At 41.7% G+C, this 25,553-nt stretch overlaps 1 protein-coding gene across 1 annotated transcript in view; it reads right to left on the reverse strand.

Annotated features, from left to right (window-relative positions):
* Positions 1-25,553, reverse strand: part of ldlrad3 (low density lipoprotein receptor class A domain containing 3) — an 80,656-nt gene that overhangs the window by 32,948 nt on the left and 22,155 nt on the right. The window contains exons 2-4 of the mRNA XM_028586372.1: positions 18,698-18,844; positions 8,311-8,436; positions 5,955-6,089 (exon numbers count right to left, since the gene is read on the reverse strand). Coding sequence (XP_028442173.1) covers positions 5,955-6,089; positions 8,311-8,436; positions 18,698-18,844 — 408 coding nt within the window. The remainder of the gene's footprint in view (positions 1-5,954; positions 6,090-8,310; positions 8,437-18,697; positions 18,845-25,553) is intronic.

Here is a 25,553-nt window from a genome sequence, read left to right on the forward strand (position 1 = left end):
GGAGTTTAACTCCGAAAAGACAGCTAACCACAGGTTTCCGTTAATCTTATGATGGACATGTGTTGTGATATTTAAACAAACAAACTGTCAACGGCCAAATAAAAGCCTCTTATTTACGAGAGCGGTCTGAGAGACCACCAGCTGACAGCAGGGTTTCTGAGCAGGACATGGCCTCACTTCATGGAGCTTCTCACCTCCGAAAACGTTGAAGCAAATTGTCAATTTGGCATCAATTTTCGTAAGACTGCCGATATTCGAAATGTTAACAGTTCATTTCTCTCCTAAAACGTTGTCAGAAGTGAATTTACTGATGAATAAGATGGCGAAAATTGTTAAAATTGTCCCGTTGTTGGTCTGTCTGTACCGGAAACTCGACCCTCGTTCATCTAGGTCCCTATGCTGAAAAGGGAACAGCGAGAAGACCCTGCCCTGAAGTAGGAGCTGAAAGAGTTACAGAAACTGCAGCCAGAGGGACTTAAAAATCCCCAAATTAGTCCAGTCGGAACACAAGAAAAAAAGAGTTCTAGGAATTTTATGTTCTAGGAACTGCAAAAATCCCTCCGGTCGGAAAGCGGCTATTGTCACAGCTTCACGTAGTTCCTATGTACTGGAACATAACAAAATGTGGACATAATGCGTGTGCTGTCGACTAAGAGAACAAATGCACATTGAAACACACACACACACACACACACACACACACACACACACACACACACACAAATGTATTTGATGCTTGTGACTACACAAAGCATACCTTATCTTCCAAAACACACAAAGCCATTGGGAGCTTTTGATGCCCTTAAACCATTCTCTGGCCGTCTGTTCCTACCTTCACATCACTCACACTCCTCCTCCCTCGGTTAACTTGTTCTCTCTCAGAACAACTTTAGTTAAGAAAAAAGGCAAAGATGAAGCTTCTTTGAGGTAGAGGAGATGTGAAAATTAATCACTATCACACTCTCCCTCAGTCACTACACCATCTGATACTATTTTGTCAACTTGTGTTGATGAATGCATAACGAGAGACGCTGATGTGTGCATTTTAAATCAATTACTGTTCTTAACCGACTCTAAGGGGATTCTCAGCCACTTTCAAAAAAGTGTCAACTTCTGTGCTCATCACTTTTGTACCTAGTCTTTAAACTTGTCAGTGCCCGTGGCCTTGAGGAAGTTTCTTCTGGAAGTTGCAGAGTGATTTTTTTGCAATTAAAATATGCAAAACAATATAGTGTCAGATGCACTGTGACTCAGTGTGTGACTGCGTGCGACTGTGTGTGATTGTGCTCATGCTTCCTTGGATGTGCAGAGTGGCTCTCTTGTTCTCAGCGAGGGCTCCCCCAGCATCTGGCCAAGTCCTGTGCTCCCTGCGGCGGTGTTCCAACAACAGTTCGTTGCGGGGGCAAACATGCGCTCCATCATCGCGCTCTCTATCCCCTGCTGGGAGCAGCCCGGCAGACTGGTGAGAGCAATGAGAAGCTCAGCTTTGCTAAACTAGCTTTCATGTCATTTCTGTTTCCAGAGTTACACTGCTCGGCCCGGGGCTCGACTTGAGATAGATTCTGTTCTCATCTTTCCCGGCTTATCGCTGCCCCTCGCTCAGTTCTATCCGAATCCCCGCCTTTCTCTACCAAATCACCTGTCTCTCTTTGCTCGCTTCCATCTTCCTGCACATTGCTATTCATTGCTCCTCACCAGTCCCTTTCTGCTTCACTCTATTATGTTTATGCGGTGTGCTTTCCATTTCTTTATCTATGTTATCCGTTACAGGTTCCCCATCCCACTCCTTCTATCTGACTGTGCGATGATTGCACCAATGCATTTATAGAAGATTGTGGGTTGTTACATTGCACTGTTTGCCACTTTTCCACCTCTCTGCTATTTCAAAAATCAATTACCCATCAAATAAAACGATACACAGTAAGAACGGCCCTGTGCTGCTGTTTGTGTCTTACTGTGCCAAATTGTTTAAAATCACTCTGATGGGAAATAAAAAACTGGAGGCATAAAAAGAAGCTAAGCTTCTGTAGATCTAATTATCTGACACCTCTAAGGCAGGATAACCAAGCGCTACTCTATATATATGCCATGATGATCTCTCACTAGACACTAGACTATTCAAATCAAGGAACCAAATGTGGAGACACTGGAGCAAGTAATTATGGGTAAGGAGAAAGAGGCGTTGAACAGAGGAGGTACAGGGGAGAAAGTGAGGAAGGAGATGCTGTGCTCAGGTGGCTTAGAGCAGATATTGTATGCCTTATCTGTCACCTGCAGGTCTGCGCTTATTACAGTTTTTTTTTCGATTGCTAAACGACAGTGGGCACAACTGGAGTCACATGTGCATAACGCTAACTACAGTCTGCACAGCAGCAGTTCATGTGGACCAAACTCTAGTTTGTTTTTCATTGATTGAACACAGTTTTCAAAACTCTACACACTTATCCCATGACTTTAACCAAAACGTGCACAACACTGTAGATTTACAGCACTTTGTTTAAATGCTAACACACTGCTGTCAAAACTGTTAACCACACATTCAAAACAGAATAGATTTCAGTCTGGTGCCTATCAAACACTGCTGATGGCAATTTTAGCTGAAAGCCTAAGCAGGTGTCTTATTTTAGACTAGTTAGTGAACATATGCTGTATTTATATAGAGAAAGCTCAGAAAGCCTTTTTTATATGCAAACACCAAATACTGTATATGGAGAGGCAGAGTCAGAGCCGAATGTAAGGTGCCTGTGTGTGTGTGTGTGTGTGTGTGTGTGTGTGTGTGTGTGTGTGTGTGTGTGTGTGTGTGTGTGTGTGTGTGTGTGTGTGTGTGTGTGTGTGTTCATACAGGAAAGAAATGCAGAGAGTCATGCCTTCAGTCCCTCTGAAGCACAGAGGCTGATGATAAAAAAAAAGAAATAATAATAAATAAAAAAAACAGCAAAAAAAACAAAACTGAGCTGCTCTTCCTTGAAATGTTCTGAAGGTCACAACAACATGGAGCTTACAACTTCTCAACCACGTGCGGCGCAACACAAGTTTTCAGCAACAAAATAAGCAGGAGAACATTTGGGTCAATTGCGCTTCGTACATACAAATAAGTACTAAAGAATCAGTGCTGACAGGAAGACTTTGGTAATACAACAGTACCACACTCTGGCACTGGTACAGTTCTGTGGAAGCTGAATTGAAAACATGGACACTACTCTGCTAGATAGTACTTGGTACTCTATTATCAGACACCTGAAAACATTTCAGAGATGGTGGCAGTCTGAGAAGCCTCTCAGTCAACCGCAGCAGGCCTTTTAATAAAATCGCTGCAAGGCAGAACACTCTCTTTTTGTAGGGAATGGAGTATAATAATTGTACTCCGGAAATATTATGCATCATAAAGCACTCCTTAGATCTTCACTCAGCCCCTACTGAGGTGCATAAACATTTTATGATATAGTACTATATTCAAGTTGTTTTCTGCCAGGTAATTATTACTGAATGTAATGTCTGCTTTGATTTTCTAGTTGTATATATAACATAAGCAAGATAAGAGATCTTATATTCTCAGACCCCATAACAACACGCAGCTACATTCTGCCAGCACCGGAGTTGGTATTGTTCACTTGTCAACAAGGAAATGGAGTGCATGGGACACAAATATCAATCAATATTTCTGCATCATTATACAGCTCTATTCAGCATTGTGTGGCTCTGCATTCAGTCTGAGGACAGGCTTGAGATGATGGATGAACTCTTCTTTCTTTCTTTCTTTCCTTCATTCCTTCCTTCCTTCTTTCCTTCCTTTCTTTCTTTCTTTCAAACACACAGGTAAACAAAAATAAAAAGATTGATTAATTCTAGCTTATCAAATTTAGATTTGTTAGGTGAAACCTTAGCCTAAATTATAATGAGCAAAAAAGTTTGTCAATGCTGTCAGATCAGAGCCATTTTTCATAGCCGAGGAAAGAAATGAACAGTTGCATTTTATTTCAGAGAATAAATGGCGTTGAAAGGTTTCACCAGCATTCACTGTGTTCATATTCTAAAGTTTAATGTGCAACTGCCACAGAACTCCTTTCCTGTTCATCAGACATATTTTGTTCAATCAAGTTTCTGCTGACTTTGCCTATCTCAGAGTTGGTAATAACATTACTGTCTGTGTGTTACAGATACTGACTTATTATCTTGTACTCTGCACGTAGCCTGTATTTTGTTTTCTTTTTCTGACAGACATTTTTTTATTTACTATAGAATAAATCAATGCGACAGCAGCACCTAGACAGAAGGATGGGAATACACAGGATCTTTTTTTGAACAGAAAAGAAAACAGTGACACTGGTCCACATTTGGTTGCCTGGGGCTATATGCACATCAGGGTTGGACTGCTGGCAGAAAACATGTCGGCGTGCCACTGCAAGTACACCTGAAGTGTTGACAGAAGGCGACTGGTGTGCCATAGTGACAGCAGCTGCCTTTGAGACGTGAAGCTGCCAGTGGAATAAGAATGGCATGCCATATGTAAGTGGTACCTGCCAGTATACTCTATACCAGCAGACGCCAGACTCGCTCTCAGGGATGATACTACTTCTATTTATGTTACAGTAAAATGCAACGTCATCAATAGAATTCAATTTCACATTACGCTAAGGATGCCTTGGTGTGTTTTTGTGTGTTAAACACACATAGTGAGGAATGATCACATCATGTCTTCTTTGGCAGAAAGTTGAATCTGTCAGTGGCTTCCCTGTATCTTTATGAAATGCCTGCAGTGATGAAACCCTAACCCTATAAAGATCACAAATGATGTGACATATTGAGTGACGGAATCTTACAACTCTATCGGCATTTTATCCAGTTTGATAGAAAAGCTGTAAATACTGTATCTACAAGCTTCCATCTGTTCTGAAATCTGCTGCAAAGTTCGTTGCCAATATTTCCAACAATTATGGCCTGATTCATCTATCAGGTTCTATATCTATTATCTATTCTAATTTGTCAAAACGGATGAACGTGGCTAGACATTTTTACATTCAGTCCTACAGTTCCGCAAGCAAACTATTCTGTCTCACAAGCTTGTTTCATGCAGTAACTTGCGCATATCTTCGCACAACCTTCACATTTGTATAATATACTCCTTCAAAAAGTGTAGTTTATCTAAGAGATAATGACATCAAGACACACATATTGTTTTAGTAGTACATGTTATTTGTAGTACTTGTGTTCCCTCCATCCAATGTTATGAAGTAGACAACCTCTAATTGAAATCTAAATTTTCACATCTTCTTTGCACAAATGATCTACTTCTGTAGAGTAAATGTATATTTCACTTTTTATTATATAGCATTGTGTTGCATGTTATGTGGTGGTCTACAAAGTTTTAAGGATGTCCTGCCTCTTAGACTGTAAACCTAGTTTATCTATGGCTACCGATACCTGAACCTGAACCTGAGCATTTATACCACATGCAAATGTCTTTTTGCTTTCTGACACAGAGCTCTCTATATAACTCAGAAACATTGTGTCATGAATTATGGCATTCACATACTGCCAATTTTTTGGCATTAATTCATTTTAGTCCCACTGCTACTTTTGCTTCTATCAAGCACATCCTTCCAACTAAAAAAAAGTAATACTTTACATGTTCTGGTTGTAGCTTTGAGATGGAATTTTCTGTATCCTTTCACAATTTGCATCTGCAGCAGTTCAATGTGCTCACAGGAGTAATTCAAGTTTCTTAGTATTTTATCGCCTATTGCCTTTTTTCTGCTCTTTAAATGTTGGTGAAATGTGTCAGTTAACCAACAAAACCCCCAATAAAAACTGTTTGAAATGTGTGAGTTAGAGGCTAATCAGATGGAACAAGAGCATCTTTCAAATCATGCTCAGCCTGCTCCTGTGTCCGACTCTCAGTTCCTGGATAGCTTTTTCATTTCCTCTTTCTTTTCTGCACACATCGACCATCTGACCTGCTGTAGTGAGGCAGAGCTCCTCGTCGCTGTTGTCCTGACAGTTGTCCTGGCCGTTGCACAAGAAGCTCCGGTCTACACAGTGGCCGTTTCGACACTTGAAGCGAGCCTCCGAGCACACCAATGGGTTGCCTGCTGTGGTTAGTAAAGGGCAGAGGGTCAAGGGTCAAGTGTTGGCTCAAACAGGGTTCCAGTGAGAGACTTCAGAGCATGAACGCATTATTTAAAAGCAAGTTGAATTGGTATTCTGTAGTGGTGCAACTTGTTAGAAGTTGTTTTTGTGTGCTTGAGCCCCACGTCTACAGCACTTTGATTTGATGAAAAAACACGGGGGTTACATTTTCATGGGGATTTTCGGAGAAGAAATGAAACATTAAAAACAGTGTGAGTTACAGCAGTAAAGCGTCTGATCTGGGGAGTATGAGATAAATATCATACTGACAAAAAGAAAATGTAAAAAACATTCAAAATCCTGCCCAGCACTATCACTTCCTTTCAGCACATGTTCTGGTTTTGTCTTTAGCTTCTGCAAGATGAGGCCGAATTATCTTGTGAGAAGATCCGGACAATTACACAGTGGTGACGCAGTATGTACTGGGAGCGTGCAGCAAAGCTCCATTCAAATAGCTAGATTAGATTTGTGAGCGTGGTGCCCTGCAGGCGAGGAACACTGCCTCCGACAATGGTGAGTGATCGGCTTGATGCACGCGCCCCACTGGGAAAGCAGGGATGGGGTCATGTTAGGACAAAGTATATGCCCAATAATACAGGCTACACCTGGGTCCTTTATTTCTATACAACATGTGTAATAAACTGTGTAAAAGGCAAAGCTAGGCTCAGGAGTTACAAGCGATTCAAACAAATAAAGATGACTCAAACCTTTTTGAAAAGGGAATAGAATTTGCTACGTTCACCATTCATACCTTGTCGCCACTATTATTATCTGCTCTAAATGCAGGATTTCATAGTGAGTGGAGGGGACAGCAACAGCTCAGACATTGCATTCTTTATAGAACAACATCTCTTTCATTTTCCTTTGAAAGGAAGGGACGTGCAGAATACCTGCTTCACACTTTAGAAAGCATGAGCAATACTGCTTTGGCATTACACGAATTAAAGCAGAGCAAAAGTACCAAGGTTGAATTTTTCTTTTTCTCATGACAATCTCTGAGACAAACCCATAATCAAATCAAAAAAAAAAAAAAGGCAACTGTTACATGAAATTGTGTTCTGTGCCTCTGGAAAAACCCAAAGATCTTTGCTTTTAAAAATGAATAGTTCAACCTCCAGTTTAGTTTTTTATAACAGTAGAACACGATGCAGGGTTCAACAATAAGGGTTTCCTGATGGCCCGGGGCAAGGAAAACGGCAAGTAAATATAACAACCCACTTGCCCTTAAAAAAAAGTTTCATTTATTTTTTCCGATCATCTTTGGATCATAAATTACATTATTGTTCTCTATTGCCCTACAATGTTTTGCGAAGTTTGCCGCAAGTTTGAGTCCAGGGCAAATGAAATTGGATCATTTTTCATTCAGAAAACAAATGCTGGAGTTGCATTATAAAAGCAAGCAGCATCTCACTGCCAACAACCCATCCTGCGGTGCCTTGCCGGTTCTGTTACGTAAACTGAACGCTGATGCAACGTTATTTGATAACCACTAAAAAAAAGAAGAAATTGTAAAGGGGCCTGTCAATTTTGACTTCGGGCATGCAGAATTTTTCTTTTTACATGCCCGACCGGGCATATAATAAAAAACAACCTTAATGTTGAACTCTGCAATGAAACATTTAGATAGGAGAATGAAGTGTGGCGATTGTTATCTTAATTGGATATCTTTATTTGTCCAACTACCTTTGCTGCTCCTAAATTAAATGAATAAAAGCAACACCAAGTGTTGTTGTTACAAATTTTTTTGCACTGGCCCATTAAAACCTTTTTTTTTTCATTCATTGATGAGGCATATTTCAAGCTTAAGAAGAGTATTCCCGTGGTGTAGTATTGCACTAACATTCATTTTTTCCCTCAGAGTTAAAAAAGCTCCTCCAGAGCCACAGACTACACTACAGTCATAGTAGTAGTAGTGGTAGTAGGAATAGTACATGATGAGGAGACTGCTGGACTGACCCTTTAATACTTTCCTCAGATTTTACAGGAATAATTGTATTTGAGTAAAGTACATGTTCAGTACTCAACCCCCCACTGGCTATATATATGACCAGTGCAGTAGCTGCAGTGTAAACTGTTATGAGTGAGGGGCAGTACAACAACACAGACGAACAGACCGTGACTTCTGGTGGACATGGCATGAGACGCTATTGCTATTCCAGTAATTGGTTGTCGTGCGAGACTCACTGCAGTTCTCCTCGTCGCTCCCGTCAGGACAGTCGCTGAAGCCGTTACAGCGGAAGCGTCCGATGATGCAGTGGACGCCATTGGCGCAGCCGAAGAATGAAGGGGCGCACTTTGACTTGACCTTAGCTAAAAAAAAACAGAAGAAGGGTTGAGGGGGAAGTGTTGGAAAGAAAAAAAAATGATCTATTAACAATCGTACAATTTCAAACAGTTTTTTTTTTTTTTTTTTTAAAGAGACCAATTACTCTGCTCATTTTTTGTTCTGTAATGCTTATCTTCACGTTCTCGGGAGTATAACAAGTAAAGGGTAAGATACTGAGCACAAAGTGCTGATAGGAGAAGAAAACAAGTTAATGACAAAGACAAAGAGGGCAAATGGTGTGGGAGAGTGTTTGTATGGATTCTCCCATTGATCAGCCTAAGCAGGCCACGGGTCTTATCTCCCAGGACCGGCCGGAATGAGACTGAGTGACGAGCCCGCAGAACATCAATGCCTGGCATCCCCCGTTTAGCACTAGCCCCAAGTTTTAACTCAAACACATTGATCTTCCCTGGCAGAAGGAGAAAAACAAGATTGCAGGTAGATGAAGGTAAAGACATCAGAAAACTAAAGACCTCACTTTCACCGCGAAGATAGAATTTTAAAGCCTGATGGCAAAAAAAAAAAAAAGACATTGCACTACAGCGATACATATTTACAGTTTATAATAACAGACCTATCTCTGACCAGCTCTACTCTGACCTTTGTTAAACTCGTCATGGATTATTCCCTACCAGTAGTTTGCATTATAATACAAAAGCTTAAAGTTTGTGTGAGCACTACTCTTTTTTTGTTGGAGACAGAGGAATGAAAAGCTACTGATTACAGCTAAGACATTATTATGATACTAGTCTAAAAAAAAGACTAGAAGTTGATGGCAGCGAGGAACAACATTATAAACATTTTAAACAGTACAGAACAATAAAAGAAGGGAACAACCCACACACTCAAACACACAGGGCGGAGGAAAGTGAGTAGGCATACTAGACATCTCGAAGCAAGCCACCAAACAGTCTTTCAGGGTTGTTTTTTTCTCTCCAGTGAACACAAAGGGTAGACTTGTCTTGCTTATAGGTTGGCATTGTGCCGTCTCAAATGCCAGGGGCGCACATTTTTCCCTCTACTATATATTGTGGTAGGCTGATTTATGAGCTCTTTCAAGCTGCTGCGATTATGTTTAGCGAGGGGGGGGCTAACAACCACGAGGGATGGAGCGCCCGTCTCCAGGATGAAATGTAATCCGCTAAACGCGGGGAGGAAGCTGGGATAGCGCCCGATCTCTGTGTCTGTAGTCTGTGAAGCCTTTGTTTACCTGGACAACAGAAGCACAAACCACCCAAAGCTCATTTTGCACTGTATATCACATTCATTAAAGTCCAGGGAGAGAAAAAAAAGACTTGGCTTCAAGCTGTAGCAAAACAGAAAAGATAATTTTTTTTTTTTTTTTTTAAACATGCTGCTGTGGAGGCATGAATTGAAATTCATTCAGCTACAAACAAATGCAACAAATTAATGTTAATAATAATAATACTCTCTATTTCTATTTATTTTACATGTCTTAGATGTTGCTTCTATTTCTGGATTCTTCTGTTGTGTACCTATTGTGAGATATAAAGGAAGCATGTTTTGGTCCCGTGGAGAAATATTAAGTTACCTTTTTGGAAAACACACCTTCTATCTTCTTCTCTGCATGGACATGGATCCGCTTGTCAGGCTTGGCTTATTAGGACAGCGCTGTTATTGCTCTGAGATTCCTCATTTGCTCCCTCCCTCATCCCAATCCTCATTACCCCTTCTACTGCTGGCAGGATTCGTCTGACCCAGTGTTTGTGTTCCAAATTAGCTCAAATGCCACATGAAGGGAAAGCTCATGAAGGCTGAGTCGTGGGTGGGAGAGACAGCACTGGTTGGAAGGATAGAGCGGGTGTGCTCAGCTGTATTTTGGGGACTCATGGTTCTTTATAGCGTGAGTTATATCTGAGTTTTCAGAGCAAGGGAGAGCACAAATTAATTAAAAGGAAGGAAGTTGAAGGTGGAAGAAATGGTAAAAACACAAACTTAATATTATGCTTCCCCTATGAAGATCCTGTGAAGTTGTCTTCAAATTCAGGTAATGCTGATGTATTTCAGCACCTCCGACTCTGCAACATATAACCATCCATCTTATCCGGTCTTCATCCCTCCTGTCATCGCTCTGTTTCTAGGTTTGCACTGCATCGGTAACCTGCCAACTTTTCTTTCTCTTCTCTGAGCCTTTGTAGAAGGTGTTTACGAAAAGCGGGCAGGGTGTTGGGTGGCTTCCAAACTTAGTTGCAATGTTCAGCCGAGCAGCACAAATGAAAATGAATGAGGTTAGCAGTCAAGCTCCATTCCTTGAGGTGAGACTATCTCTAGCGGAAAAGAAACATGGTTGGATCACACCGAAACGCACAGCTGGAGGACACACAAACAAAGTCGCAAAAAAACACACATATAAACAGGCACATCCCCCCCCCTCTCTCTCTCATTTGTTTTATTTTCATGAATTTTGAAAAAAATAAAATAAAAATCTTCCAAAAGGAAAAACAAAGTTCAAATCTAGGACAGGGAGTGTAGCACCAAGGCATATGGGTTTAAGGGGAAATCATTTGCTCTAAAATAAAGTTAACATTGATACTTCTTCCTTGTCTTGATCTCTCTTGTGGCATTCACTCTGCTGAATCTGACAGCAGAACTCCTGTTGCAGATAGTGTGCTTTGCTCTTCCCCAAATATGCACCTCACATGCCCCTCTCTACACTTCTCCCCTTTTCTCCCTCTCCTCAGTTCCCCAGAGAAAAGAACAACTTGTTCGGCACAGGTAGGCTTGGTCGTGATGGGCATGCATGATTGATAGAGTGAAGAGAATGACTGGAGGAAGAGACTCACAAGAAAGAAAAAAAGGAGAGAGAGTGGAAGAGAATAGAGGTCGGGAAAGAGTGGAGACAGCTTAGGACTTCAAAGGTTTCTGTGACCGTGTTGAGCATTTCTTAGGGGAGGAAATCAATAGGTAATGGAGTTAGGGTGTAAGCAAGAAGGGCATAGGGAAGTTTCAGTCTAGAGGGCTTGGGGATCAAAATAATCATTCCGTACGTTTCACTGTCTAAGCCCTGCGCACTAGTTGTACAATACAATAACCTTCCGTGTACAGGAAGAGGCATTGCAACATTATCGAGCTGCCTTCATCTCAAGGGCCAAGCGTTTACGGGCCACTGGCGTTCTGCAAAGCCATCAAACTTCGTGCAAGATGAGGAAGCAAGTGCGGCTCGTATACCATACTGCGGGCGCATGTGCAAAAGTATCAGAAATATTTCAACAACTCCCGATAAAAGGGGAAGGAAGCAAGGGCAAATAGCGAGAAAGTGGAGAGTGATCTGTCAGATAATAGCCCTGCTGCAATATTCATCATAGAAAGCAACATACTGCTAAAACTGCATTGTTTGAACTGGTATGGCCCAACATTCTATTGTAAAATGACAAGGCTGCGGTTCTTATTCCTTTGAAGATTTCAAAGCAATCCTTTTGCTTAATTTGTGACTATCGATTGGACAAGGATAACTTTCAATCTAAAAGATCAAACTGGAAGAGGAAAAAAAGATAGCAGGAGGCCATATCAGAGTAAGAGACTGCATGCAAGACCCTAATCAATATTTCATCCCTGTTCCTTGGTATTAATTACAGCAGCTCATTGATCAGTCAGCCATTAAGCACATGGGATGCACCAGACTCAGTCCCATTAAACCTTCCTCTGCTTTTCTAACTATTCAGGCTATTAGTGCTCCATATTCTCCTCATTGTCTTCTCTTCTCGTTTTGCTCTCTTGGCAGTTTTTGTTCTTCTGAGCTGGGTTAAAACAGCTCACACCAACCGAGACATGCTCCAGTCTTATGCCGCGTTCTATTTACCTCGGAACTCGGAAGCCGCAACTGGGAATGACGTCATACCTGAGTTGAATGCGTTCTATTTAAAAGTCGGATTTTCATTGTTTTCATTAACTCTAGCCCGGTTAGCTATTGTTAGCAACCAGTTGATAACAACGCATTACGCTGTTTTTTGTGCATGCAAACAGCGTAACAACATGTCCACAGATAGAAGTTGGACATGCCTGTGTGAATGACTGATTTAGTGAGACACAAATGAGACAGAAGTGCTTATAACTTTATGTTACTGCAGCTTTCACAACTTTTGATACAGCGGGCAGCCATGTTGGATTTTGAACTCGGGCTACTGCGAGGTTGTACGAGTTCCGAGCTCGTAAATACGAGGTCAGGGGGCGTGTTTCCAACTTTGACCTCGTAAAAAATGAGTTGCGAGGTAAATAGAAAGCGGCATTAGTCCCCCAAACTCCTACAATCCTCCTAAATGTCCACACCCACACAGAGAAAAAAAATACAAACACACTCTCGGGGCAAAGAACACATTCACAATGAAGTACAGTGTAAAAGAAGACAACAGAAGAACAAAGACATATCTGTAAGCAGTATATGGCTCTTTGTGCTTGAGTCAGTGCATTGGTCACTGTTCTTATCACATAAACACACACTCCTAATCTTAGCAACCCCTTCCCTACACATGGAATGGAACTGGCAGAGTGTGAGCCTCATTATCTAAATCATAACCAGTCTTTTTTAGCTATTTCAGCCCCCTACTGTCAAGAAGAACTTTGTTGTTGATAAGCATTTACCGGTTCTTTTGAACTCGATATCTCGTGGCCATTTTGTGATGTCAGTACACAGAAAACAAAAAAGCACCATTCATGTTGCTCCAGGCTTTGGCTGTGTTATGACTGCGGAAAGCAATAATGTGACAATATTCCAGTAATCAAATGACCTGAATTCATGTAGCTTCTGAATGTTGTGAAGAGCTAACAGGATCAATAAACAGTGCATTGGGTAATGAAAACTAACAAATGGTTATATCCCTAATTGTTATCAAGTATTAATAGACTTTTTAAACTAACTTACAAAACATCAGCCTGCTTGTGTAGGCCTCTAATTGGCTGGCTATCCTGTGTGTCTCCCAGTGATAAAATAAAGCAGAGTTGCTACTGGCCTGTGCATTTCACATAATGTACAAAATAGGTGAAGTTGCAGCAAATCTTATTGCATAAGGAAAGTCTGCTTAGTGGCACAGATCACAGGTTTAATATCTCATTTTTTGGAGATTTTCTCTTTATTACAGCCACTAGAGCCAGTCCCACAATGAGCTTTCCTTAGTATGTGCCATTTCTGTGTCTGTAGCTATTGAGGAGGAGAAAGGGGGGGCAAGGTGGAGGGTGGGGGTGTGGCCTTGACCAACTGCCACTTTGCTCGTTTGAAAGCCATGATGTCTCTCTCTCACGGGTGGGCCAAATTCTCTGGGCGGGCAAAGCAGAGAAAGGGGAGGTAACCAGATCGGCCCATCTGAGCTTTCATTTTCTCAAAGGCAGAGCAGGATACCCAGGGCTCGGTTTACACCTATCACCATTTCTAGCCACTGGGGGACCATTGGCAGGCTGGTGGAACGCATATTAATGTTAAAAAGCCTCATAAAGTGACATTTTCATGCCATGGGACCTTAACAAAAAAGGGGGCTCAACCAGCAACATCCTGTTTGTGACTGAAAACCCAGTATTACTGTATGTCATGTAATGTCATTTAGATATTGAGCAAGTAGCAAGACATGTTGAGCTGAATATAAGGAGATGAGCAGCCATTCTGGGAAGTTGATGTTCTCTGATGGTTGTTCTTTAATACAGTAAGAGCCACTGGCCCCGCTGATGGCCCTTGTAGTTAAAAGCAGAGTAAAAGTTGAACTTGCACAGCCGTTTGCAAGTGTAGAACTCTGAATACCTAAATTCCTCCACACAGAGAGATCACGGCCTCAGCCTGCAGGAGCGCTACTTTACAGTCATTTCTTTTAAATGAGCTACTCTGTCTTTTCTCTTTCTCTCCCTTCCAACTGCACGTCTGTCCCCATGTCTTTGATTCCCCACTTCTTGCTTTATACATCATGTCCACTCACTCTTTCGGCCCCACTACACATTTCTCCTCTCTCCACTGCTCATGCCCTGCCCAGACAAGGGCAAAGAGGCTAATCCTGGCTCTGAGGCCCAGTAAGCTCAGTCAGCTCTCCTCCTTCTCTCCTCTGTCAGGATCCATTTGGTCTAACACTCTCCCAGGCTGTCGTTATGGACACCAGAGAGCAGGGTGGTACTTTTGACCTCTTTGTGTGAGGAATTAGTCAGCAGCCTGTCTCTGAATCATTTCTTTATGCCTGCCTACCTGCCAACACATACAACAACCTACATACAAGCACACCCACGTAGAGCATCTGCTCAAAAATTAAGATACTATTAAAACCACCGATATGGCTTTTTTAAATCTAAAATCCAGTTGTGCGGTGCAAGATGAGGGTACACAAAAAATTGACTTGATTAAAACGATCTGTAGGGGGGTCCTGGCATCGCGCAGCAGGACAGTAATACAATAAGCTGCATCTTTAATGCAATAAGACTCAGGCTGGAGATACTGTCTCTTCTCTCAGCCCAGACTGTTATTTAAGAGCCAGCAAAAAGTATTTACATGACTCAAGTTGACCCTTGTGCTAGAGGGGACTGGAAGAACAAACAAACAAGAGAGGCGCAGGAAGGGAGAAGCCTGCCTTTTCTAGGTGAATAAACATTCCCTTGACCACTCGAGAGACAATTCCTGTCCTATGAGGCGTAGCAGACTGGGACACATCTACAGTAAGTAAATAAAAAAAAAAGGACAGAGGCAAACAAATGCAGACCAGCTTTGCATTATTCGATTCTGAACTTTTTAACCCACTGACAGCACTGCAATACAAATATAGTCAGGTCAACGAAGAAGGCAGAAAGAAGTTTATTTCTGCTGCTGAAAACTGAAAAGACAGTGTCATCGTAAGTTCACGTGTGGGTGGGTGGTTGGGTCTTGCGAATGTGCAAGTGAGTGTGCTTTGCAGAACTGTGCTCAAGTTTTACGAAATGTCATACAGATTCAAAAGAAAATTGATCCGTCCATGTTTCACCAAGTAATTTGCAAGTCCAAACTGATTTGTTCCTCTTTGTGTTTCCCCACTAGCTACATGGTTTCCAAAAAAACTAAATTCTCATTAATTAGACACCAGGGAGATGTCTCCACATACAGTATGACCTTTACCTCAGGCTCTGCGATAGTATTCCTTGGATCATCAGAGACACCCACATCAGCACAATGTGCTGGCTGAACAGCGTGGGCTTACAGGGGATCTACTCTCCAACTACAGCTGTCTTCTGGTGCAAATGGATGTGGTAAAAATAGAGTTTTATAGGTTCACACACACATAAAGTTATAGTTTATATATATATATATATATATATATATATATATATATATATATATATATATATATATATATATATAAAATATGTGTTTAATCATCTGGTCTCATCCTTGGCCTCTTGAAAAAAAAAAGTGTTATAAACAGCTACAAACATACATATTGTTGGAGAATTAAAACAAATGTTCTCGAAAACCTCCTGAAAAGAGGCCACCTGCTCACATTACAGACGGGAGGACATGTTATATCATGTGGTGGTCAACACGGCTCTGCCTCCATGGTAATGACTGTGATTGAAAAGGACAGTGGCCAGACATCATCAAATGTAACACTGTGTAATTTCCTACTTGGTTATATACAGTAAAGGTAAACTAAAAGTCAGTGTCATAGCAACATTTCACCAAATAAATATATTTTTTACTATATTCTGAGGAGTCTGCATTAAAACACACTATCCTTCATGTAGCTCAATGACAGAGGGAGAAAAAGTTAAGTCAACAAACTGTCTTTCAAGTTAGTAAGTTTACCATCTCCCTCTGTTAAATATATATATATAATAATAATAATAATAAATATATAACCGAGTGTGTGTGTGTTTTTTTATAGGGGGTGTCTAATTATGATTCTACTTGCAGAGAATAAAGTACTGCAGTCTCAAAGCTTCCAGGCATTGTGTTCTCCTCAGATAATAGACAAACAGACAGAACTCTTACTTTAGCAACCATAATGAGTCCTCCTTTCTTTCGTCTCTTCTTCCCTAGTCTCGCATTGCCAGACCTTAAGGCCCTGACACACCAACCCGACGGCCGACCCTCAGCAGAAAAGGCGGTCGGACTGACTGCCTCCCCGTTGGTTAAAAAAGTGCCTCGGAACACACTGAAACAACACAGACTTGAGTGTAGGTTCTGTGCGTCTGTGAGACATAATACGTCTCCATAACAGCAGGCGGCGCTAATTTGTATTGTCGCCCAAAACATGAAAACTGGCAGCTGATTGGACGAACGCGTCACGTGGGTCTAGCTTCTCCCGAATTTGAAAACTGACCTTAATGGCGGCTCGTTCGGAAAATGATCTCGTATTTTTTACGAAGATAGTTCACCGAAACGTGTTTCTGAAAACATTTTAAGCGAGAAATAGGCCATGCAGTTACTGAATCTCTCTTCATTTCAGATCGACAAAGGTCTAAAAGATTTTCATCATGATTTTGAGAGCTGTTCGTCACGCTCATCCCACTCGTCGTTTCCGGGTTAGCGCTCCACCAATCAGATCGGTCACTGAGTCCGACTGCCCGCTGAACGCCGACGAGTCACCGACCTCGCCAGACTGTCCGATGGCCGATAATCGGGTTGGTGTGTCAGCGCCTTTAAAGGAATCGTCGTTGATACAGACTGTATCCTTCCCTGACTCTCTTGTCTCCCCCTCCCTGCGCCTGTCTGTCTGTCCCTACAGAGCCCCTAACGGACCCAGAGGTTTGTCTGGGAATTTTTGTTGAAGCATTCGCCGGAGATATCGACTGACAACTACCCATCTATTTGAGGATAATAAGGCCCACTTATGCCAGAGCAGATAATGTAGATGTCGACAACAAACACACAAATAGTCCTCCGACAACCGGAGAGGCAGGCTGAGTGTAATGCTTTATGATAACTTTTTTTTTTTTATCTTTGGCTGGTATAGCATGTAGTGTCATTAACAGACAAAAAAGTCTTGCTTGTCTGTAGGTTCAAAGTGAAAGTACTCAATGTTAATGTGAGTGTAACAAAGTGACACACAGACAGCGTGATTAAATTAATCAGGAGCACTTAATGATTGTAGTTCTGAAGCAATTAGTCTCAATGCACCGGAATATTCTTTTTCCAGGTCTGACACTTGCTGACAGTATAAGGCCATTGAGTGAGGAGAATCTGGGGCACAGAACCCATCCATCTAAGTAGTGTAAGACTTTCTTAAAGTCACAGGGATGTCAGTAGTAAAGGTTTACTAAAGAACACAGTCTGGGACATCTCTTGAAATTGTCCTATGTATATATAACTTAAGATGGCAAAGGCGTTACAAACTAAGAAGATTGATGACAGCAAAGTTTGGCTATGTGGGCTGTGTGTGTGTGTGTGTGTGTGTGTGTGTGTGTGCATGTGCTGGCATGCCATGGGACACAACTTTGTCAAGAGTAGTCTGCCTGTTCCCCGAGCTGCCAACTCTTGAGAACAGTGAGAGAAGTGACTGCTGGAGGAAGAGAGGAGGAGAAAGAAGAAAATGAGAGACAAACCATTAGGGCTTTTTTTTTTTTTTTTGGCAGGGAATTACCTGGGTTAAAAAAAAAAAAATACTCTGCAAAAGGAGGGTTATGCTTTTCTAATTGGAAACAAGCCTCTGTGAAGCAAATTACAAGCCAAAAGCCAAAAATTATCACATATCATAGGCGCAGAGAGGAGTGAAAACGTGAGCGCGAGACAGTTATAGAGATTAATACATGGGGAGATGGGGTTTTTCCATTCACTGTGGTGGGGCCTCAAAGTCAACCTTCATCAGCAATACCATATTTGTGTGAAGCTGTGGCTGAGACGGGAGGGGGAAGGGGAGGAGCAGCAGACCAGATAGATCAAAGCCAACTAAAAGTGAGGATCAAACTGAACTATTACTGTAGCCTAACAGTAGAATTATGCATGCGCTACTATTCCTGCGCGCACAAGTAATCGGCCTTTGCTTTGATGGTATTTAGTTTTGCCCTGGTGCTAAACTGGGGCCGTGGGTCTGGCAGGGAAGAGGAGGGATGCACGCTGTGGGGTAGAGGATAGGATTGAGGGAAGAAGTTAATTTAAGTTGGTGGAGAATTAGGTTTAAATGGCCCTTATGGCTCATGGGTAGGGATGGGAGAATGTTGGCTAGCGAGAGGAGTTCAGGAGTTGAGAAGACATGACGTGACTCTAAATAGGCTGTCTGGCTTCATTGCTTTAAGGCACAGCTAAAGGCTGGGGGAGAGATTTGATAATGGAGTCTGAACTGGACTTACGACAGCCTTTCTCGTCGCTCTTGTCAAAGCAGTCGGGCAATCCGTCGCACTGCCACCCACCTGGGACACACTTCCCATCCCCACACATGAAGATTCCAGGGATGTTGCACTCTGTGGTGAAGTTATTCCCCGGGAGCAGCTGGCTCTCTGATTGATAAACAGATAGAATGACAAAGGGAGAAAAAGAGAGAGGAGAACAAGAAAGAGAACAGACAATTACACATTTGAAGAAGATATTCATTAACACAGTCAAAATAAAAGACCGTTATTGTCTCCATTCTCTAAAGATAGAAAAATAATAAAGGCAGTGTTTCTCTTTAAAACGCTATATAAATGTCCGGGCAAATAAACAGAGGACGATCTCATGAATACAAAAGCAGAGGAGGTCATTCAGTGTTAACAGCATAGTGGGTGTAAGCGTCACGTTTAGAGCTGGGCAGTATCATAATCAGGCAGATGAGGAAACAAACACCAAAGAACGCTCACATACAAACAAAGCACATATTTATGTCTTGGACACAGATGCACAGATACGCACACACAGTCCAGAAATAACCGCATTCAGGAGAAACAATGTGCCCTGAGCTCATTCGGGGCACTTCTAGTTGACGCAGTGCAGCTGCGGTATAATGGGCTGGAATGTGAAACATGGCCTTTTGGCTCAGGTTTGACACTATGCGGTGAACAGTTTAGCTCGTAAACAAAACTATAGGGCGGTAATGAGGAGTTCAGGACAGACCGGGTAAAACATTTTCATGCTGCAGTGCAAGAACTGGGTTCAGCTGGTATGGGCCACTTCATTACACTTGAGAGCAGGACGCAGGAGGTGTACCTGCTGCCAGGAGGTATGGACCTTTAAGCCTTAAGTGACGGTGTTGTTAACCAGTAATGTGACTGATTGGGTCACACTATATATCTCTCTTTCTTACACGACTCCAATCGGGAAGAGCAGTGCTGTGAAAACGATACTAGGGTGCTCAACTGAACAGTTAACTGAACATTTAACACACACACACACACACACACACACATACATATATATATATATATATATATATATATATATATATATATATATATATATATATCATATTTCATAAGGATGCAAAGAGATTAAATATATTCTATTATAATGCTGTTTCAAGAAAGTATGCTGCTTCTGTTCTTCCAATATTTTAAAATAAATGAATCAGATAAATTAATTGACTTTGTGCAGGGCTTGTTTTCTCTGTGTAATCATTACATTCTCGCCAAGGCAGCATTCATTGCTGAGGGATCCAGTGTACTACGGTACAAATCGGAAACCTTGACCTTTGAGTGTTTCTGAATTCATAACTAGAGCTCACAGGTTCACAATTCAGTTAATATCCACGTCGTAGACGTAGCCAGTTCCCAGAGCTACAGCTGAGTAACTGACACATAGAAATCATGTTCTTACATCATCCCTCTCCTGCTTTTACCGCAGCAGGTTTCGGAAACCATGTATAGATCCTCTTTTAAATGAGACAGCACAACCCTTCTGATCCTCTGTGGGGATGATGCAACCCCTTCTTTTGTCTCTTGCAATATGGAGAAGAGGAAGTGAAAGATAAATAGGAAATGCTCTTGTAATTTCAGAGGATTGGAAAACATTGTAATCATAATTTTATTTATTAATTTTATTTAATTTACAAGGTGTCGCAGAGAATATTTCTTTTAGACAGCAATTTAGAGTGAGCCTCGTGGATATAAACAGCCAACCAAATGGCAACTTTTTTGTTATCTATCTGAGAAAACACTACCCTCTTCACACAATCTCCCCTGGCTCGTCCCCTCCTGTCCATGTTTGTCCGGCTCTTCTATTGACAAAGGGACCAACACAGAGATGAAGACTTTGGCGAGAAATAGAGGGAGAGGAAGAACGACAAGTTCAGGTCACACATAAAAGGTAAATAGTGCCAATCCGAAACTACACTCTTGTTTACCATCTGATTTGTTCTTCATAATATATATACTTGTCTCACTTTGTTTGCTATACAGTAGATTCCTTAGCAGCCAGCAGCCTTCATGAAGGTTTACAGACTGACAAACTTACACACAGATACATGTGATTAGTCCACATAACAACTAAACACAATACTATGTAAATGTCCATTTTAGAGCCCGACCGATACAGTATATAGGCGTGCCGATATTATCGGCCGATAGTAGGCATTTTCCAAACTACCGGTATCGGCATTTATAATGGCCGATAAATAAATATTTTAAAAATTAAATAAAAACGGACAAAACACCCTTCGACCATGTTATGAGTGTTGGCGTTGTATAGTTTCTCCACCAGAGGGCGCACTACAACCTCCCTGTTGGCGACACTCTTTGATTTTTGTTGTTGTTATTGTGTTTTTGTTCAAAGGACTTTTAGTTTCATATCTTAAGTTTGTATTTTTATACATTTAATTTATCAGAACTTTAATATATTTTGATGCTCCTCTGTTCTGTTGTGACATAAATCAAACAAGTTTATTTTTAAACTGCATTATCATATTATTTTAGTGAGAACTCATAAATAACTACAAATAACTAATGTTAGGGGAAATTTGTTTATGTTTTGTTGCGCGTTTCTGGATTATTTTTTAAATATATATCGGCCGATATATCGGAATATCGGATTTTTAAATCACCAAATATTTGTATCGATATCGGCCTTAAAAAATCCTTTATCGGTCGGGCTCTAGTCCATTCAGACCAACACAGAACAGGCGTAGGAGGAAGCCAGGTAAAGTGACTTCAACGAGCTGGCAGTTCGAGAGGCATCAGGTTAATTGGAGAGCTGCTTTGAGAGCATGGGAGAGACCGAGAGAGAGCACAGAAAGAGGACTGGATGTGTTGTGTGTTTGGCCCAAAAGAGTGAATGAAGAAGGTTAACAAGCAGCCCATCTTTTCCCATAAGTCTCTGACACTGCAAATAGCAAACCTTTGCAGCACTTCTTGCATCCATGTTGTCAGTTCCTCTTTTAGCACACACACCCTATAGATATACCCGTCATCGATAGAGTGCAGCGGTTTAACGTCGAGGTAGCGAACATGCCCACCTCATTACCAAAGTAAGTGTGGCTACACAGTTCATTACAGACTGCTCTATGAGCTTGTTAAGAGAATAATAATAATAATAATAACGCCGTTGTTCACCGTGGGCACTCCAACACTCCTAAGGTCACCTGGAGAACTTTAGTGGACGTGATGCTGTCCATGAACAGTGGCTCACTCATTCATCTTATATGCTTTTAACCATTATGTTGTGGATATTTTCTGCACAGCTGCACAACCCCGCTGTGTGCAACTGTGGTCACACAGTGGGTGTGTGAGGGAGAAGGGGAGGAGATAAGGCAGGGATGATGCTGGACGTCTGTGTATCTTGCTGGGGAAGTGTTGGGTAAATATTGACTATACTATCCTTGCCTCTGCACACCTATTCTCAGCCTCCCAGCCTTTCCCACCCTCCACAATGCCTGTGTCCATTTAGACGGTTAAACCATAGAGTGTCGAAGCTTTCCGGCATCAGACGGATACTTTTTTAATTAGCATTTCTATTTGCGCTACTTCCAAGAAGTTTCACCGGTTCACCCAGGGTGAAATTGTCCCTCTCCATGTTTTTGCACAGCTGCTGTTGCTGCTACTGTATATAGAGTTCACCTCTCTTACCTCAATTATAATTTGAATCAAAAATGAACTCCCAGCATAAACACAAGTCTAATTTCCCAGTGGTTCTGAAAAATAATGAAATCACATTTGGACTATTTTTTTTTTTTTTTTTTTGGCAATATTTTCTAAAGGCAAAATCATGCCTAATGCAATCTTTCCTTGTTTTATGTTGAGTCATAAGTGCATGCAATATGAGCATGACTGCTGAGCTGTGTTACGTTTATATTCAGAACATGAGGGCACTAATGAAAGAAAACATCTTTTACATACAATTAAAATATCCTTTTATATTTTTTAAGACCCATCAAAAATAATAATAAAAAAGAATCTTTACGCTATGGTTTTCCCCCAAAACGTTCAAGTACCTTGTTCAAAATTCTAAAAATGACATGTACTCCTTCTCCCTCAGAAATCCAGATCTATGAATATGCAAATATGTCAAAAGTGTAATTGCAAAACAAACACCCCAAGTGAAGGAGTTCTACCTTGGGGTTTTAAGTGAGGGGACAATAGCAGCGGGTGCGGTATTGCATTCAATCTATCTTGTGACGAAAAGAGAGCTGAGCCAGAAGGCAAAGCTCTCGATCTTCAGTTTTCGTTCCTACCCTCACCTATGGTCATGAAGGCTGGGTCATGACCGAAAGAACGAGATCCAGGGTACAAAGCGGCGAAATGGGTTTCCTCAGGAGGGTGGCTGGCGTCTCCCTTAGAGATAGGGGTGAGAAGCTCAGTCATCCGTGAGGAGCTCGGAGTAGAGCCACTGCTCCTTTGCGTCGAAAGGAGCCAGTTGAGGTGGTTCGGGCATCTGGTAAGGATGCCCCTGGGCGCCTCCCTAGGGAGGTGTTCCAGGCACGTCCAGCTGGGAGGAGGCCTCGGGAAGACCCAGGACTAGGTGGAGGGATTATATCTCCAACCTGGCCTGGGAACGCTCGGGATCCCCAGTCGGAGCTGGTTAATGTTGCTCGGGAAAGGGAAGTTTGGGGTCCCCTGCTGGAGCTGCTCCCCCCGCGACCCGACACCGGATAAGCGGACGAAGATGGATGGATGGATGGATGGATTTCTCCTACTTCACTAGAAAGTGCATTCTCAGTCTTTGTGCACTCCACAATTTTTCGCATCACACTACTATAACGTGCATATTGAACCATGATTGGCTTCCATACTACAGTAGTTATGATCTCACAAAATCCTGCTTGTGTGTTATTAGATTTAAGGTGAGCACAGCGAAACTTTCCTCCCTCAGTAGAATGTAAAAAGAAAAACAGCCTTCTAGTGTCAAACCCTGCACAAACATTATTCTGCACAGTAAAGGTCAAACATCCAAGGGAAGTAATACAAAGCAAAGTACATTTATAAAGGTACCCTCTGCAGTTTTTGACCACTAGCAATGTTTTTACCAGAGGGGATTTGTTTGTGCATGCACACATGGGTAGTACAACACATTCTCACTCCCAGCGCATCAAAAAAACTGTCTAGCCCTTCGGCGTCATATTTGGACACGCTTGGTCAGGACGTATGTTTAACTGACATGTGGCACAAGAACAAGACAGTTAGGTTTAGGAAAAGCTTGTAGGTAAACCTAAGTTATCTTACAGCGCCGCGGTCGAGCTGCTGCTATGCCCGGTACTTTCCATACAGACGTTAAAGAGCGATTTCTGCTTCGGTATCTGATGACGGACCAAGTGTCAGTATTTCAACAGTTGGGAGTGAGAACAGGTTGAGTGGTACACTTGTACGCTTCTAGTTTCAAGCTATTCTTCTGCTTACAGTAACTGTTGGTGGTGGGAATGCACAAGGAGGCATAGTATATGTGCCTGCAAAGGCAAGGAAGAAGAAGAAGACTGGAAGCTAGCAAACATAGATGTAAACAATCCAGGATTTAAAATATTAAAAAAAATTGGCTTTGCTAAATGTTTTGAGGAAGCTGTTCATTACATTTGTCAGGTGAGTAACAACAACAAAAATTGTTTATCAAAACAGGCATTTTGGGGTTAAAGCGAGGAATATATTCTAACTCATCCAATGTTAAAATAAAGTCATAAAATTAAAATGTTAGGGACAAGTCTGTTTCTTGATGTTTAAGTATCTCCTGAGTATATGATTTTTATTTCAAAAGGTGATTACTTTTTTGAAAAAGTGGCATTGGAAAGCTCTGTGTAGCCACAATCTCTTAAAAGGGTTGTCAATAATTCAATATCTTTGACCACTGTTGCCCATTTGAACATATGCAAATCAAGTCAATGGTTAAATGGCAAGCTTCCAACTGTTATTTCATGATTTTCCATGGGTAGCCTACACTTCATACATGATGATTCTGGAAATGGCAGCCTGGGGACTTCAGTACACACCAAGCAATTTTCTGAATATGAAAACACTGGGATGTGCAAGGCAGCCTATGGTCCAGCCACCCCACATGAATATTTTCATACCAAATGTCAGCATGCTGCCCCAACACTGGCTTTTCGTATAAGTCTCTTCTGGGTATGTCTGGACGTAACTGCTGCTACAATACTCAACAGGAAGACAGAGAATAGTACTGCGTGGTGGGAGGGGAGAACAAAAAAAGATGCAATGAGGAGTTAATACAACAGTATGTAAGGAAAACATGATGAAAGATTGAAACCTCACTGAGGAAAAGGAAAGGTAAAGATGAGTAGATGAAGTGGAACAAGTATAGAAGAAAAAGGTAGAGGAGTAGTAAAAAAGAAACAGAGAGGTGGACAGTAACGGCATTTTCTACTGTCTGATTCCTAGTAATAGCTGCCCTAAGCAAGTTCTATTCCCTCTGCTCTGCGCATGAAAGGTCAGTGATATAAACCCATGTGTGGGATGACTATTGGCTTGGCTGTTAGTGCTTTAACCCCATCTTCCTCAGCAGGCTTAGATATCTGACCTGCATTGATCAGACCTGGGTGAAAGGTTGAGCCTCGGATTGAAACAGCACCAGAAAATTGATTGAGCAGCTTTTGTCCTACTGTACGTTTTTAGCTCCAGTAGAAGTGAAAGTAATACTAAGGCTATAGGAGAAGTGTCGCAATAGCATCTTCATAGATGGCAGATGTTCTCCAACGGAAGGTTTCTGTCCTCAGAAATAATCCCACATTCGCATCACCATTGCCATCATGTAACCTAGGCGTTTTGTCCTAAATAATACACCATATTGCGTAAAATAGTC

This window comes from Perca flavescens, chromosome 8, assembly GCF_004354835.1.
Source record: "Perca flavescens isolate YP-PL-M2 chromosome 8, PFLA_1.0, whole genome shotgun sequence".
In the NCBI taxonomy this organism is placed as follows: domain Eukaryota; kingdom Metazoa; phylum Chordata; class Actinopteri; order Perciformes; family Percidae; genus Perca; species Perca flavescens.